The sequence below is a fragment of the Lonchura striata genome, chromosome Z (genome assembly GCF_046129695.1).
Source record: "Lonchura striata isolate bLonStr1 chromosome Z, bLonStr1.mat, whole genome shotgun sequence".
Lineage (NCBI taxonomy): Eukaryota > Metazoa > Chordata > Aves > Passeriformes > Estrildidae > Lonchura > Lonchura striata.
Genome location: NC_134642.1, coordinates 23,393,669 through 23,411,987, shown reverse-complemented (window position 1 = coordinate 23,411,987; position 18,319 = coordinate 23,393,669). Strand labels below are relative to the sequence as shown.

The window sequence follows — 18,319 nt, the reverse complement described above, 5'->3', positions numbered from 1 at the left end:
TTGGATGCTACATCCATTTCCCTTAAGTTAGTGGCAAAGACAGAAAACACCAAAACAAAAACAATGTCTATGATTATGTCCTTTTTGCACTGCAAACTATAGTCTAAACAATAAATAAGAGACAGATTAAATTACTTAACCAAAATTATTATCCAGCTTGCCAAACCACAAGAGAATTCCCTGTTAAAGTTTCAGAATAGCTAGGTGGTAGATTAGGCCTCCCAGAACATTACACTGTAGTTAGGGAAATAAGGCAAATAGAATTTGGACAGGGAAAACTGGTAACATCCATAAAGTTTATCCATCTCTCCTTCCTTTCTTCCTTCCTTCCATTTTGAGTAGTCTTAGCCTTCCAGTCCTCAACAGTGGTACAGTATACATCTGTTCTCAAATGAGGCTATTATAGTAGGATGTGAACTTTATCATGTATCTAACTCTTACTTCTTTGCAAGACAAAGTCTAAATATAATCCAGCCTGGGAAAACACTGATCCAATACCAAGGCGGGCATTCAAAGACTCTGTGTGACCTGAAGAAGAGCTAAACTTCAGAGCAAAGGCAAACAAAAAATTACCCTAAATAAATTGTTTCTTAGCAGCTACTGTCTGACGATTTTTAATTATATTGACTACAAATATCTGTGGATGATTCACCATATTGTTCTTGAACTGCTCAGTGATTTCAAATAATGTGGCAATGGCTGGCATTACTGCAGTAAACACTGCAGTGAATAAACATAAAATTTCTGTTTGGCAGAGAATGGGTAATCAAATATTCCTGCAGGATATAATTAGTTCATTACTCTGATGGCCTGCATAGTACAGTGTGTCAGCAGCAGATTCACAGCATGTCTATGCCTGTGTCACAACAGGATATCACCATCTGGGATGTGGAAACAAAGAGCCTTGTCTCCAAGATTAGAGATATTGTAGCATCACTATTTGGGTTCAAAGGGACCTCACAATATTTCCAGCCCAGCCTCCTGCTCAAAGCATGGTTACAATGAGATCAGATCCAGTTGCTCACGGTTGTATCCAAAAGGAATGAGAAAATCTCCAGGGAAGAACACAGCACAATCTCTCTGGGCAGCTTGTCCCGAAGCTTACTTGCCCGCTTCATCAGTAAGCAGTGAACACATTATAGTAAAAGAGAAGCCTCCCAGCTCTAGTGATTTCACTCCCTATCTGGTACACTCTATGAATGAGACACAGCAGGGCAGGCTAGTAAAGAAAATACAAAAATTACATTATTTAAGTGCCTTTCAGCCAATCAGAATTATGTACCAAACAGTCTTCCTTTTCAAATCTCAAGGAAAGTTGCACGGAATGATGTCTTTGCAATAAACTGCAAAGCTGATTTAAAATTTCAGTTCATGCACTGAAGGGCTGATCTGCTGTGGTAGTAGATCACAATACAATTTCCCAGGAACTATTAACTTATGTTGGAGGAGAGGAATTAAATTTGTCAGAAGAAAAAGAAATTCTGCAGCAACTCAATGTACTCTTAAAAAAGAGCCAACTGGGAAAAACTACATGAACCATGAGCAAAATTCGAAACACAAGGACAAGCCAATTTATTCTTACCTCAGCCTCACAAAGTGCCCGTAGACCCTGTAATACTATGGCAGCAGGTGAAGCCTGATCAGGTTTTGTGCATTCATTTAATACCTGAGAAATTGCAGCCAACATGTCTGCTCCATGCTGGTATGGTCTAAAGGAAAAAACATATGAAAATAGAAGGCAATATTCACACATACACACAAATTATAATTTATACACAAAAATCCATTAAGTGCTAGTTTTATTCAAGTGACAACTAAAACTGTCTAGAACTGGGAGTTCATATACACTCACACACAAAAACAATGTACAAGGAGGATATGACAGAGCACTGAGTGACATGGGGAATTAAATCAGCAGGCATCAAGTTCCAAATAAAAGATCACTGAATGTAAAGTTGTAGAAGGTTTTGTTTAGGAATGTTGTGCTCACTAAAGATTCATGAAGGGACAGAGAATTAAAGTCCAAATGCACTATTTTATGATTCTTTGTTGCAATCTCCTGCAAGTAGTCCCTACTGTGTATTGGTGGAGATTCTGGTACCAAATGTTTTCTGTCCTTTTTACATCAGACAGCTATGTTTTCCCTTTTTTTTTTTTTTCCCTGCTGCAATGCCACTTCTCTTTCCCTCAGTGACTGTATGAGGTGCTTTAACTTTCCAGTCTTTTAACTATCCATTCAGTTTTATTGGGTTGTGGGGGGCAAGGTGTTCAACAGTTCCTCATACTATCTCTGTAAGAGATTCTGGTAAATGTTATCTGGTAGGTGATTTATAAGCATGGTAAATTGTAACTTATCTATTTGTTCACACTTTCTTCGAAGTAATTTCTAAATGCATGAAGAATATGCATACACCTGAACTCCAGCTATACCACTTAACTGGCAAAAAGACTACAGGTGCTTTGAGATTTCTCTTTGATTTTTCATTTTTAAAGTGAAAAATATTATTGAAAAAGTTGAAGAGGTAAAGGAAAAGGTATTTTTTTAGGAACTTCTTTTTAATTGATACTTAAAAGTTATTTGAATCTTGTCAGCTGTAGATAGCTGAACTTTAAACAGGAAAGTGAAAACTAGAACCCAAGATAGGTGACAAACAGAGATGATGATATGGTGCCTACAAAACCTTACAGTAAATACTAATGCATTTAAAAATACTCTTTAAGGAGCTCTAAATTATTATCAAGTACTGATATTCATGAATTGTTAGAGCTGGAAAGGTTCAGTGTATTATCCAGTTAGACCTGCACAGCAGGGTTTTGTGGCATTATACCTGAATTAAGCCCAAAAATATACATGTGACAAAATATGGTTTTCAGAAAATAAATTCTATCTTTCTTTAAACAGATCAAAAGAGAGACAATTAGTCCTTATTTCTATTTTTCATGTCTCCCTTTTGCTAATCTGGGAGTGTTATGCCTGAAGTTTCTACGTTGGACCAGCATAGGATGCATCTTTTGTTCCAAGATGAAGATCATTTAATTTTAACAGCATTTATATGTGTCTTCTATTAGTCATAATAGAAAACCCCAAACTTTGTAGCTGCTCAGATTAGCAATGGCTGAATCAGTGTCTCAACTAGAAAAATATTACTCACAATTAATGTAACAGAATAAGAAAAATAATGATGCAGCTTTTCTTTTCCTTTACAAAGATATATGATAGGTAACGCTTGCACTTACCTCAGCCTACATATATCTCTTATACAAGCAGCTTTAGCAATCAGCTTTTCCCACTGAGCATCTTTGTCAACAGACACAGAAGGCATATCAGACATTGCCAAGAACTTCTGCAGTTCTGGATAAATTCGGTCCTAGAAAGGATTTCATTGCAAATTATCATCACACCTTTAAAAACATTACTGGATTTTCAATTGGTAGCACTTCTGTATGACTTCTGTATACCACTTTGATTTTTATTATTGCATACCATATTTTGGGTTTTTTCATTATTTGTCTCTAATGCTATATTGAGATCAAACTGGCTTCTGCAGACCAGATACCTATTACATCTTTTAAAAAATCAGACGCAAATTATTGCACATAACTTGTGCTGACTTTTCTGGGATAGAGTTAATTTTCTTTGTCTGGGATAGGGTTAATTCTCTTAATTCTCTTCTCTCACAATGGCTGGCATGAAGCTGTGTTTTGGATTTCTTCTGAACACAGGGTTGATAATACAGAGATGTTTTTGTTATTGCTGAGCAGGGCTTACACACAGCCAAGGCTTTTCTGCTTTTCATGCGGGGGAGGAAGTTGGCGATGCTGTAGAGGCTGAGAGGAGACACAGCCAGGATGAGTGACCCAAACTGATCAGAGGGATATTCCAGACCATATGACATCATGCTCAGGATATAAAAATAGAGGGAAGAAAGAGGAAGGGAGAGACATTTGGAGTGATGACATTTGTCTTCTCAACCCACCACTGCATGTAATCTCTCTCCTGGAGATGGCTAAACACCTGTCTGGAAAGCAGTGAATTAATTCCCTGTTTTGTTTTGCTTGTGTGCACAGCTTTTGCTTTCACTATTAAACTGTCTATCTCAACCCACCAGTTTTCTTCCTTTCACCCTTCTAATTTTTCTCCCTAGTCTTTACTGGTGGTAGAGGTGTGAGTGAGTAGCTGTGTGGTACTTGGTTGCTGGCTGGGGTTAAACCACAGTACTAAGATCATGTTCTTACTGCATATAATGAAAAGCAGAAAGCTATCCTTCAAGCAATTTTTTTTTCTAATCGCAGTTTGAGATGTCATGAAATGAAAATAAAATTTCATTAAAGACATACTATCTAAATATTCTACTAGAAGCTCAGTATAGACACTATTAACACTATTTACTTCATAGTGCTGATAGCGACATACTACTACAGCAATGTTCTACAATTATTTTTCTTTCTTGGTAATGAAGTAATGAAGTTTTTCAAATGGATTTATTATAGTGACACTACAAGAAGTTTCTAACCTGTCTTTCCCATAATGATGTCATCAGCCGTGAGGCAATTGCTCTGAGCTTAGCTGTGCTCCCCAGCATGTGTATGGCACGTAGAATCTGAGCTACACAAACCTGAAAGAAATTTTAAGTTTGTTATTGTATATGTTTTAAGGACAAAGAGTAACCTACAAATCATTATTTTACAACCAAGTACAACCAGGAAAAACCATCCAACTGCAATACCAGAAATAAACTGAAAGTCATTTTCCAAAAAACATTAGCAAATAACAAGTCCAAGAGCATCCTCTCATGACATATATAATGATCATACATTGTAGAAAGTAAAGTGTAACGTACATTTAACTTTAAAGCAAATATCATATCCCATCCAAAATATTACAAAGTAATGCAGACGCTTAAAAATCAGTTAAGCAAGATATACATTGCTCAGTCTAAATAGTTTTTATAAATACATGACCTTTTATTGATAGTTTTCATTTTACTAAAAACCTTTCATTCTGACCTTATGTACACCAAGTGTAGGCAAAGTATACAATATCTCCCTGTAAAGTGCAGGCTCCAAAGGTCTTCCCAATTTAAATATCAGAACAGGGATCAGATTTGGGACCTAAAATAGAACAAATGCAGGAATTAAATCGGAATTTGCCAAATTTGCCAATATGACACCTTAGAAAAGACAATGGACTTGTCCCAACATATTAGAAAAACATATCTTTTATGCATTTTTTTCCTGCCTGCATATATGAGAAGAAACCTGTCACATAATACAATATAATTTATTACATTCTTACTATATGGTACAAAACTTCCAGAGAGCTGCTAACACAGCAACCTGCATCACCATGTTAAGTTTCAAAATTCTCTGGGAGGTCACACATGCTCCTCCACTAATTCACTGATACATAAGCTTTTCATGCAGCTGTTAACATGTTAATAGGGAAGAAATGTTTTCTAATAAAACGATCCAGAAAGTTTCATATGCAGCAGAATAACTGGAAGGCTCTCAGCTCAGAAGATACGAGGATTTTGTCAATTCTTTAAAGAACATCCATCCCTGATAAATGCTGTGCTGGGAAAACAGGTTATATAAGACAGCAGTAGAGATGACAGATACGTCATTATAATGATCAATAGCCTTACCTAAGTTGCTTACTTCCCATCTCTTCCCCTATTACCCCTTTCTCTTGCCAGAGGCAGGTTCTCAGGCAACTCAGTCTAGTCAATACACTACTTCCTTATTTTTCTCAGTTGTAGCGACATTGGACTACACATCAGCAGTGAGACCAAATGACATTAAAAAAAAGATATTCATAATCCTTAGTTGTAATAGCATTCAAACCTCTAAAGTCATTCTGCTTAAGCCCAGCTTTCATCAGCTGTGATGGGAAGCTCATTTCAAGTCCTGTGCCTACATTTATTACCTTGTTATGAAGTCTATTCTACAGTAAACATATATTAAATAAAAGTTCTACAATTGCTTTTACGCTACCATTTAGTAAACAGATCCTAAGTTTGATCTACAAAATTCTCAGGAAATGCTTATGCATGTGCTACCATAAAGACACTTAAGAGACTTCTTTAAAAGTCTTATCCTTTACAGTCTGTTTGTTTTGTCCAGTATATTTCAAATGTAAGATTTGGAAAAACACCAAAATGTTCCAGTACAGCAAAACTGCTCTTGTCTCCACCTACCTCATATAATGGACAAAACAATACTGGGATTAATTTCAATATTAAATTTATGCTACATCTTCATCAAGGGCGTAACAGCTCCACAAATTCATTAGCTCCCAATAGGCAGGATCCTGTGGATGTGACAGCCTGGTCAGAGAGTGATAAAACTAGGTAAGTTTTCTCATGGCTGCCTTGTGAGACTCTGGAGAGTTGTAGAGAAATTATGATAGCTTGTTATTGTAAATACCCTGCAAGTGGTGTTTTTCGTACTCTCTGTTTTCCTGTTTTTCTCAAAGATTATTTACAAGAAAGGTGTTTTTCTTAATTAACCAATCAGGTGAAATGTATTGATTGACCAATCTGGTCTATATGTATCAGAACAGTCTATAAAAAGAGAGAATTTTCATATTAAACCAGCCTTCTGGTGAGTCTGTGTCATTTCTTACTCAACAGCAAGAGGAACCAGCCTCAGAATGGAAGGCATGCTGCCTGTCAACACTGGTACCAGAGGATGCAGAAGCTAAGTCACAACTGCCTTTAGAAATCTGAAGAAGAGTTTTGACATAATATTTTTTTGTTTTAAAATTAATTTGAATCATAAAAATAATGATAAGATTTCTCAATATTTTTCCCTTTTAAAATAAAATTAAACACATAAACCAAAATTATATTATTTAATAAATACACCTGAGAAGCATTCTCTGCCATTTGGTAGCATGACTTCTTTTTTCTGAGCTACGGGACAACTATTCTTTTCCAAAAAGCAACAGCTAAGAGAGAAGAGCAGGTTCCATTCCTGGGCTGAATTTTGTCAGATCAACCATGAACCCAGCTGTCCAGTAGGCAAGACAATGAAATGGGAAGATTTCTGAAAGCATACAGTACTCGGGCATTTCTTGCTTCAATGAACAAGACAAAACTACGGGCAATTCAGACAAATGAATAGACAAGTTTTTCAGGTAAGTGCATAAAGGTAGTTAAGTAAACTATAAAATAGGAGCTTCATAAAACTATAAAATAAATTTCTCTCAAAAATGATAAGCACTTTTTAGAAAAACTCAAGCTAGGTTTTCTAAAGTTTCATGTACTCTAGCAGGATCCTAATCAATAAATTAGCATCATGAAGAGTCTGTTCACAAGATAGGACTATGACATGATTCTTTCCCTACTGCTACTCACTAAAGTTTGCATAATGAATCTAACAAAAAAAAGCATCAGGCACCACCTGAACAAGACAAATTTCGTTCAGTATGTCCTTAAACATGTTTTCTACGTTAATAAAAACTTATTTTACATTTTTGGGTGTTAATGCACTCCCAAACCTCAAAGAACTTAAAATAATGTATCTTCAGATGAACTTCCCAGAAGATGTCATTTACCACTAAAATAGTTCATTCCAGCAGTTGAAAGACCATAAATAATGCATGTCTTCTATGACTTACAATCCTCAAATAACAGTAATAGATCTTGTGCTATATCCACCAGTGACTTAGTCAGATAATTTAATTTCTTCTCCTTGCAGCACAGCAAGGGTTTCATAGGGTGTAATAACAATTTCTTCAAGACAATTCATCCAATTAGACCAATTAAGTCCTTCATGTGTCTCTGCTGCCTGTGCAGAGATTTTACTCCAGAAAGCCTAACAGTCCATGTACTAATCTACATTCCTCAGCCTTTAGAAAATTTTCCTGGGCTTTCTTCCATAGGGAAAGTCCAGAACCACTACCCCAAAATGCTTCAGCTAAAACCATTACCTTGCATCATAAAAAGGCTTTTGTTCAGTGGGGAAAGAAGAGATACATGTTGAGAAACATTCTGTAGCCTCCCTTCATGGAGAGGATAAGGGGAAAAAAAAAAAAAAAAAGAAACAAAAATAAAGCATAACCAGAACAATGTTTCCAAGAGCAATTATGGTATAATAATTAAACCTAGTGAGGTTTTTAAGTGCTCCACCAGTTTAGATAATAGACTCCTTATAAAAACAACATTCAGTGTGAAAACAGGAGCTACTGTTAGTGAGCTCTGTGAAGAGTTGGAATAAACATGAAAGCAATCTCTCTTTCTGACTCCATTTTGTTTTGAAACACAATTCTTCAACTAGATTTTGCACAGGAATCACCTGTGGCTTTTCAATTCAATATCCACAGCTGCAACCATTGTGCCCCTTTGTGAACAACAAGGTAATAGAATTTCTCTAGCAGCAGAATTCTGTGACTGTCTAGATCACTAAAAAAACGAAACAACCAATAACAAAAAAACCCATCACACAATTCTTTTTATGCTATGACCTTCACCACATCTCAGCATTTTTATATACTCTGCTGGAATACAGGTAATTCACAGTGGCTCCAAAGTAGACACTTCTTAATTTTAGCCTGTATTAATTTAACTTCTGCAACATTAAGTGCTGAAGTAGCAGCCAGTAAACTTCTAGCTGATGTTTACTTTGATTTGGACATTATTCAAATAATTCAGAATATACCTGTTACAAATATCTGGCTGTAAACTGAGTGTTATAGTGCCACTCACACCAAAGTAACAGATTAAAGTTGATACAGATGTGACTGTCTAAAAATAAGATCGGGCTTAACAGCCACTTTTTGTTTTCTTCTTCCCATACCTGTCTTCTGATTTCCTTCTTCTTCAGAACAGCCTTCTAACTACTATGCTGCACACCACTTTCCACTGCATCCTTCAGAAAGTACCCTAAGGAAGGAACTGAAGACTCAAAATGTCTAACAAGTTTGTTATGATGGGTTTTTCACTTCCTCAACTTACATTCCAATCACTTACTTCCACCATATTTTATAAAGCACCATTTATTTGTGTGGAACTGAATAAAACAAAGAACCAAACATAGCAATTTCTGAAGTATAACTCTGCCATCAGTATGTTAGTGTTAGTTGCCATCATATCATACTGCTGACTGAATTTATTAAAGTAATCAGTTATAGCCTCCATGCAGGAACTTGAATGATTTCTCTCGTTGTACTGTTATTGCAAGCAAAAGATGAGACAAGTTCTACAGTAATTCTTCTGCCTTAGAGAGAGCAATGAACCCACAAGAAGCAATGTGATAATCTCTCAGTGCACTGCTGCACTGTAATAATCTCTATGGAGCCATTAAGCAGACTCAGAATTAAAATAACTTGTCAGAGACAAGACAGATGCCAGGTGATGCCAAGTTCAAACAAGCCAGACAGTAATTTCAAATTTCAAAGCATTAAAATATTTTGGAGTTAAATACATCTTTTAAAAGATAGAAATTCATTAAATTGCTAACTGGAGAATATGGTGTCCTTGGTTGCAGTTAATTTAGGATGAGGAACAGAAACATCACCCCAATGACATACATTATTTTTCCCATACCAAATTTTCAAATACTACTCAGTAGAACATCTGCTATATTACCAGTTATACTGACTGCTTTATATGATACTACAACAAAGATATCTGATTACATTACATATTTTGCAGAAGAGTATTTTAAAGCCCACAGTAATTTTAAAAATTAAAAGCTCTCCATCTACATGCCTTATAAACGGACAAAATGTGAGCCAGTAAAAAAGTATCAACAAATCAGGTTGAGTTCTGTATTTTTGCAATAGTTTCTAATTCACATAGACTTCTGCTGATTGGTGGGGAAACAAAAAATATTATGAAGTCTGAATTTCATCTTCTCATTGCCTTTGGACACAAGCCATGCTTCCCAGTGCCAGGGAGGACTTTTTCATGAAGGTCCTTAATTTTAAGGAAGGTTTCTTAATTCTAAGATAGTCTGACCAAAATAGTTAGCGCAACAGGATATGTCCATTAATCTTACTTTTGTTCATTGTATTGGTGAACAAAACATTCAGCTCAAAATAAGAATAAACAAAGCAGAAAAACCCATTCACATAATGCTAAATATGAATAGCTTCAGGTTAAATCACTTTCCCTGTATCTGTCTAAAGCTTCTGTAATTCTGCTGACTTGCTGTTTGATTTGTCTCTAAACCTGTTAATTTAAAGTTAGTGGAGCTATCTTAGATTAATCTAATTAAATCCACAACAGTCATTCCCTACAGTCAGCCTTCAGGCTATTCTGTTCAGGTACCACATTACTTCAGTGCTATTTTTTCAACAAGTTATTGCTTTTCTTCTATCACTGTTAAAGTGCATTTTGAACAACTATATCAAATAGTTAATAAACAAAGCATTATTCCTCCCTTTCCTGTAATATACCACTGATTCATCATCCAACTCACAGACCCAATGCAACAAAACAGGTTAGAGAGGTTAGAGATAGTCCACAAAACCCAAAACCCACTCCCAGAGCATCTGGAGTTATCTTTGTAATTTTTACACAGCTAGCTAGGCACAAGAAGAAACCTGCCTTACTTGCAGCAGCTTGGATCAGAAGTCAAAGAAAGGTTCCCACAACAGGGCAGATGTATGTCTTACCTTTTTTCTTAGAGAATAATTAATTCACAAGGACTGGGACCTGGATCCCTGGTTACCAACTATTTAGTGGACATGTCAAACTACTTATAGTTGATGTGTACCACTTCTAATAGTTTTGAAAGCTGACTTACAGAAACATTTTCAAGAAAAAACTAAGTTAGAGATACCCAGGTGGTTCTAAATCACCTCAGCTTTGCTTAAACACAGAAGTGCAATTCATTTTCCTTAATCCTGACCTTTGAGCATAGTTAGGTGCTTTCTACTAAAGTGAGAAACCGAAGTTTTAATAACTACTTTGCAAACAAACAAACAAACAAAAAAAAAAAAAAAAAAAAAGATCAACAAAGCATTTGTAAGTTTTCTTAAGCTTACAATGTCTTCCCTCAAAAACCTGTCTCAGTTACATGAGGAAATGTGTCTGGAAATCTCATTTCTGACTCCTGGCTTAAGAACATATTGTCATAATCAGATCACAGTTTTCATTACCTCTAAATTTTACATACTTTCCCTTTTCATTGACCCTTCCTCTCAAGAGGTCTAAATGGCTTGTAGGAAGTAAAAAGTGTTATTTTCTGGCAAAAACATTCTACTTCTAACCTGTCTGTTTCTTAAAGGATTTTGGTTTTCCTACAGATAAAATTTTTATGCTACCAGATTTCCAACATCTACTTAAATATAGTCAAAATTGTAACCTTTTTAAACTCTTGTGCTGTAGAACATGTAAACTCTTTGAGAAGAAAGACATTAAAAAATACCAAAGAAAATAAAACTCATCTTTTATGGCATAAATTAAAGCTGAATCAACACTTCTCTCCTGCTTATTTTACAAGTAAGTTAAAGTTATTTCTGCACAATGCCTTCCTCCATTACATTGCTGTTTCCAAATAAATCCCTTCCTCTTTCCAGATTACTGAGGTATATTTACGCATCCTATACAATTCAAGCTTGAATTCAGTACTGAAGTAGACAAAGACTATGCACATATTTCTAAAAAACATGAATACAGGTGTCACAAGGGTCTTGTCAGTCTTCCAGTAACCACAAAAGAACACAGAGGATAATTCAGAAGATAGAAATTATTTGGTAGCTCCTTTTCAGCTTCCTCATGTTGTGTTTTCATGCTTCCTGGATAATACTAACAAATAAGCCAGTCTGCTTCCTAAGTAACTTGTTGGACCTAGCATCATGAAGCTGTGGCAGACTTGCCCCTCTCAGGCTCCAAAATGCAATGCAAATCCTGAAAAAAATCGCAAACCACTAAAAAGAAATCTTTACCTGAGAACAATCAGCCTTGGCTATTTCTGTTGTAGCCTGAAGTACATCACGAAGACTATCTCCGTTTTCTTGGATCAGCAGATAAGCCAACAAAAGAAAAACATGGGCAGGTACTTGAGTGCTAACAGGTAGCAGTGACTTCACTGAAGATAACCACTTAGTAACTGCAGACTTCTCCTTCATGAGCTCCATGATCTTCCAGGTTGTATACAGTGAACTGTAAGAGCTGGTTATGGGGCAAAGGAGTTTGCAGGGCACCTGAGAAGAAGTGAAACAAACCAATGTCTCAAACAAATAAGATACCATAAAGAACAATCATAACATCCAAAGCATTTTTTAATAAATAGAAACAATATACTGTGATATATTTTTCAAAATCTTTTATATGAATTCTTGCACTACAGATGTTTCAATGGGTCAATAACTCCCTGCTCAAAAGTTCCCATTTTGTCTGACACCCATCACTCCTGTTCTTGATTGTAACTGCTGTGCTACTTGCCCACTAAAATGGGCATTGTAATTCTCAAGTATGTAAAAAAATTAGATTTCTGACAGTGACTGGACAGTCCCAGAATTCCAACTATCGTCTGTATTATTTTTAAAAACTATCTTAATTCTTAATAGTACTTAATACCACAGGTTTAAGTTAACCTGACTTTACACTTTTTGTTTAAGAAATGCTTTGCTTCACAGAACAAAATGTTCTACAGTTGTGCCACTGAAAACAGGGAAGTAAAACTCTCAATCCAATTTGTTAGGTTAGAAAGCTGACATTACTTTAATCACATTCCTGGAGGCATAGGGAATTCTCCCCAGAGTATTCATGCCCCGTAACCTAACAGACTAGGCTATATTTCTGAAACAAATACATATACATTCCATTTTTTAATACATTTACATGTTAACTATTTCCATGGACCTGTTTGGATATGGTTCCTGATCTTCTGGTGAATCTTTTCTCCTCAAGAGTACCTCAAATATGTCACCAAGTCATTATCAATTTCTCTCATCATTTTTTGGTCTGACACACAACCCTTGTTCTCAAAGCTAAGATATCAACTAGTACATATTAATCACTAACACAAATAAATAAGGAAGTATTAGTGGAACATGACTTATTAATCACACTCATAGGGAGTGAAGACAAGGCCACACTAACTTCTGGCATTTGTACTAAGCACTGTAGGGTAGGAAATAGGCATTAATCAGGAATATAGGGATAATATACTATCATGCTGAAGTTAAAAGGATTTTCCAACATATTCCCTCACTGCTCCATAGATTTCTTCTAACAGAAATATAACCTTTTCAGTAACAATTGCATGAAAGATTTAGCAGCAGGAGAGTTGTAAAATAAAAATGAGGAATTATTTTATGTCAGATTTTTATATAAGGGTAATATATTTTAAAGCTCCTGTAAAATAAAGTTCAAAGTTTTTCATGAAAACAGGAAAGCTTAATACAGGACATGACATCTCCTTTCCACTAATTATTTGCTTCCTTAGAAAATATCTTTACATTATCAAGAAAGTAGTCAGCAGGCAGTAGTCAGGTGAAGAACATTTATATAAAGATAAGGTGAAAAAAGTATTTGAGAAGAGATCTCCAAATGAACATTGAAAGTGGAATTCAGAATACAAAAGGCATGGCTCCACTCAGCTTTAATAACCAGGGGGGAAAAAAAGCCTTTTGAGTGGTAAAAGCTGTTCTAATTAAAAGAGCAGAATTTCATTTTAATCACACTGTTTGACTCAATGTACATTTATTTTGGCAAATGGAAGGTAGAATGCCCTTGAATTTTAGATTACTTTTTAAAAATTACATTAAAATTAGCTTATTCCATTACTTACACATTACAACTAATGTAATAACAAAATGTTATCTCTCTGGCTGGCAAAATTGCTTGGAGTCAAAAATCCCTTTTAGAGACAGCTATGATAATTTAATTTATTGAAAAAGGTATTTAAACTTTATCCAAAGATATACAGAGGCCTAGTAAGAGTTCCAGAGATCCATAAGATGTACTGTTTATTTGCCTGCCTGTAGAAGATAACAGGTCTTGAAATCAAGAGCACACTATGAATGGTTTTCTGCTGTTTGGAGTTCTCTTTAGGAGGAGAGAAACAAATTTTCTTTTTGTTTGTGGGGGTTTTTTGTGTCTGTGGTAGCAGTGCTCCCATTTTTTTTAGTCTTTATATTTTTTTAAGTGCCTGAGAAAAACTGCCAAAATTGGTAGAGTCTGAAATATTATATTGGTATTTCCCATTCCACATTACATTCCCAAAAGGTTTTGCTACGTAATTGTACTCCCTTGCTTCTCCCTTTATTGGGAGGCTATGATCACAATTTTATTTTATTGCTGCACTCTAGACAAGCAAGTTAAGTACAGAATTTCAGTCTACTAACACAAATATATATAGAGGGTTGTGTGTCCATATACATACACATACAGATATACACATATATACACACATATAAAATCCCTCAATGGCAAAGCATACATGAAGGCATAGGCCCATTCTAACTTCCAAATCATGGCATGGAAGGTAGAAATGCTCCCCACTACCAACAATGCAAAAGAAAAAAAAATACCATTAAAGGACATTTAACTTTTGAATGCTGTTAAAAGCAAAAAAGCACACTCTCAATGGAAAGGTGGCCAAATACCCACTGGAGACTACAAGATCTTTACTAGGATTTGCAGGTGATCCTTGCTATGATTTATCACCTTTATGTGGTACACATGAAGGTCAGGATTCAGCTGGAACTGGAATTGGCCAGTGATATCAAAAAGAAGAAATGGCTGATCAGATACATAAGCAGTTAAGCAGAATCCTGGGGAAGACATAGGCCCATTACTAGACAGGACAGGGAAAAAATTACTGATAATGCTTGTTCTCAATAACTCCTTTTCTCCTGATCAACATGTTTTTATTGAGGCTGGCAGCCTATCCCAGGCGGAGCCCCCCAGGGATCAGTACTGGGCTCCACATTGTAACATCTCCATGAATTATCTGGATAATAGGACCAAAAGCACCCAAATGTGGTGACATTTGCTGTGTCACTAAACTGATGTCAATTGAGGGGGACACATCAGCAGGGAGAGCCACCTTGCAGAGATATGAGCAGGCTGGAAGACTGGGCCACAAGAACTGTGTAAAGTTCAACCAAGGAAAGTGCAGAGTTCTGCACCTAAGCCCTTAACAGAAAAACTTTCACATGCTTTTCTGAAGCAAAGAGAATACCAGAATTAGGACAACCAAGTCCTGTTAACGGAAGGCAGTTTAACACAATGTATTGTAATCTTGTTGTACAATAACACAGTAGTTTTATGACAATATTAAAATAGTTTCTAAAACACAACAGAAAACAAAATGTGTGTGAGTGACACAGAGCACAGAGGACTGACATGTGACAAAAACATTTCACTGAAACAAACCTTCACTGGCATCTGTACAGGCTGGCACCCAGAAAGTCCCATTAGAAGGAAATGAACTGTAACCACTGTCATCCCACTGTTTATTCTTTCAGAGCAGTGTAAGGTTTTGTGAATTTAAAAAAAAATGTGTTTTTTTTTTTCTATTAGGAGCACAAATGGGCTTGCTTTTTCAGATTTGAAGAAATAGAAGATGAAGTAGGGGAAGGACTCCAGGTCAAGGAGAATTGTCTGGACTCAGAAGTGGCACTACGTCTGGCTCCAACTTGTCACATCACACCCTCTCTACACAAAACAGGGGTGTAAAGCAGTAAGGAAGCTTAGCCCCACTGCCAGACACATCTTGATTAAAGAGATTTGTTGTCACCTGTTCATGGAACAGTGCAGATAAATAAATAGATGGCAGGGAAGTGGGACATAAGTAAATAACTAAAACACAAAAAACCCCAACAGAACATATAAAAAGATTCAGGTAAATGAGACAAAATTTGGTACTTGACACTTAGGTGCTCTGTAACTCTCTTCAGCCAAGGTAGAAAGAATGGTACATAACAGTCACATACCGCAGCAAGGAAAAAGAGATGCAGAGAATAAACAAGTTTGAAAGAAACAGAATAAATATATGTAACCTTAATTTTTGCTAAGTCCTGTTACTTGCTTAGCAATACAGGTGAATTCTTCAATCTATATGGTCTCTTAAAGTAAAAAATTCTCATTTGCTATATAAAACCAATATCCAGCAAAGAAACAAACTTTCACTTCACCACTGCTCTGGTTTTATAGACTATACGTATTTTCAAGCATTCCCATAGAATGTATTGCACAAAGAAGTTCACACAGAGTCTTTCCCAAGCAGCTAGGCTTCATGCAGAAAAAAATTTAAATGCCTCCCCTACCTGCCCCCAAAAGAGGAAAGAAACTCTATCACTTTACCGATTCCTGTTTATCCTTCACACCTTTATCCTTTAGTATTCCCAAAAGATTTACAGCCAGCTGCTGCCTAGTAGTTCCAGAAACATCCCCTGATAAGCAGTCTCCAACTGTTGTAGAAGATAAGATCTGCAGCACAGGCATCACCAGAGTAAGGGCTGTGGTTGAGATGTCCTGGGCTTCTGAACATGAAAGGAGCTTGTAGGCTATTAAAGAGAAGATGAAGAAAAACAAAGGTCAAGGAGGAAAAAAAAGGAATGAACATTGGTACCCTTAGGTATGACACAGGCTTTTCTAGGAAACACTTCATTTGAGCAAATTTATTCATTCATATTTATTCATATTTACTGTATATGTAGAATATACTGTACAATACTGTATGTATTGTATAAAAAGAGTAAAATATTTTTTTGCTCTTTTTCCTTTAAAGACACACAGATTTCTGTTTCTTAAAACAAAGTACCTGATGGCAGCAAAAAATACAAAAATTAAATGGAGCACAGACCTTTGTTTTTACTGGAATAACTACACTAATCAAAACTTCTAAGTCAAAAGCACGGCTAAACATTGCCATGATTGTCACGCCTGCTCTCAATACCTGCAATAAAAAAATGCTCAGAATGCATGAGCATCAGCTAAGAATATCCTGTTGGCTCAAAACTGAAACCAGTAATCTCCAAGACAGCAGGAGGCTTAAAACACAGCAACATTGATGAAATAAGTCAGTGTAGTAGGAAAAGTAATTTTTACTGATATTACTTTTAAACTTCAGGAAAAATTCTGCTTATAAAGAAATCACATTTCATCGTCCAACCCAACTCCAGGTGAATGCTGCACTTATTTCATAAATATGAAAAAGCATAGACACAGTTTTAAGAGTGTGGATTCCTCTTTCACAAGACGAACTTTACCTAGACTCAAGACAGACTTTTGCTGACTTTCAGGAGTTTGCAGCAGTAGAAGTGCTAGCCCAATTATATACTGGTCCACTGGAAATACCTACAAGGAAAAAAGAAAAAAGTTCCAAGTCTCCTCTGTTTCTCAGTGGCAATAAACAGAATGAACAGGAAACTACCAAAACTTTGCAAGATTATCTTCATGAATCACAGTAAATGTACATGCAGTGACAGAGCAATGAAGAATATAATTGTATGAAAATAGCATTTTAACTAATTAGAGCATTTAGTTACTATTTCAAAACTGTTGTAACTCACTTTAAAGATATTTCTGTGCTAAAAGATTAATTTAATATACAGAACCAGCCAAGTTTTTACCTTCTGAACATAATCAACCAGGGAAAAAAATTAGAAACTTTTGAAATAAATAATGGTCACCTGCAGGCAAATGTCATGTATTAGCGTCTCTACTGCCTTAAGCATGATAATCTTTAAATTTAATAAAACTACTTTACATTTTTAACACATACTCTTACCTCTTTTAGGAGCTCAAAGTTGTCCTCTATTAGGGAGATCAAAGATGAGCATTCTCCTGTCACATTTAAACACACTTCACAGAAGCATAACAGTTGCAGACTAAGCTGGGATAACTGAACGTCCCAAAACAAAGGATAGCGTAGCAGGCTGAGGAACAGCTCTTGCAGGAAAAACAAGGCTTCTGTAACTTGCAGTAAGTCTTTAAGCTGCAGAGAAGTGTTAAAACAAAACAAAGCCAAAACACATGATGATATAGTTGCCTTTCCTGATCTATGTAAAAGTTACAATTAGTTCTATTACTTCTGCTATGTTTCGATTGCATATAGTACCAAATCTTTGAAGAAACATTTGTATAAACTAATGCCAGGAATCCCTTATTCAACTTCCCCAAAAAAAAACAACTTACGAACTGCTATTTCATATTCTGAAGTAAAATCAGAAGCATATGAAAGAATTAAAATATTTCTTGGTAGCTCTTGAGAAAAATTCCCTTTTACTCAAAAGCAACAGCAATTAATTTAGCTCTTGGGATTCCCATAACAACACAAAAAAGTGAGTAGAGATTTCATTAAGCAGGTAAATATTCTTATAACAGAAACATCTGGCTCTACAATACTTCCTTTT

At 35.8% G+C, this 18,319-nt stretch overlaps 1 protein-coding gene across 1 annotated transcript in view; it reads right to left on the bottom strand.

The window, feature by feature from the left end:
• FOCAD (focadhesin) overlaps positions 1-18,319 on the bottom strand; it is an 88,425-nt gene that overhangs the window by 46,728 nt on the left and 23,378 nt on the right. Inside the window, exons 9-16 of the mRNA XM_021535466.2 lie at positions 17,695-17,901; positions 17,174-17,261; positions 16,266-16,468; positions 11,897-12,154; positions 5,008-5,112; positions 4,515-4,616; positions 3,238-3,368; positions 1,583-1,709 (exon numbers count right to left, since the gene is read on the bottom strand). Of these exons, the coding sequence (XP_021391141.2) occupies positions 1,583-1,709; positions 3,238-3,368; positions 4,515-4,616; positions 5,008-5,112; positions 11,897-12,154; positions 16,266-16,468; positions 17,174-17,261; positions 17,695-17,901 (1,221 nt within the window). The remainder of the gene's footprint in view (positions 1-1,582; positions 1,710-3,237; positions 3,369-4,514; positions 4,617-5,007; positions 5,113-11,896; positions 12,155-16,265; positions 16,469-17,173; positions 17,262-17,694; positions 17,902-18,319) is intronic.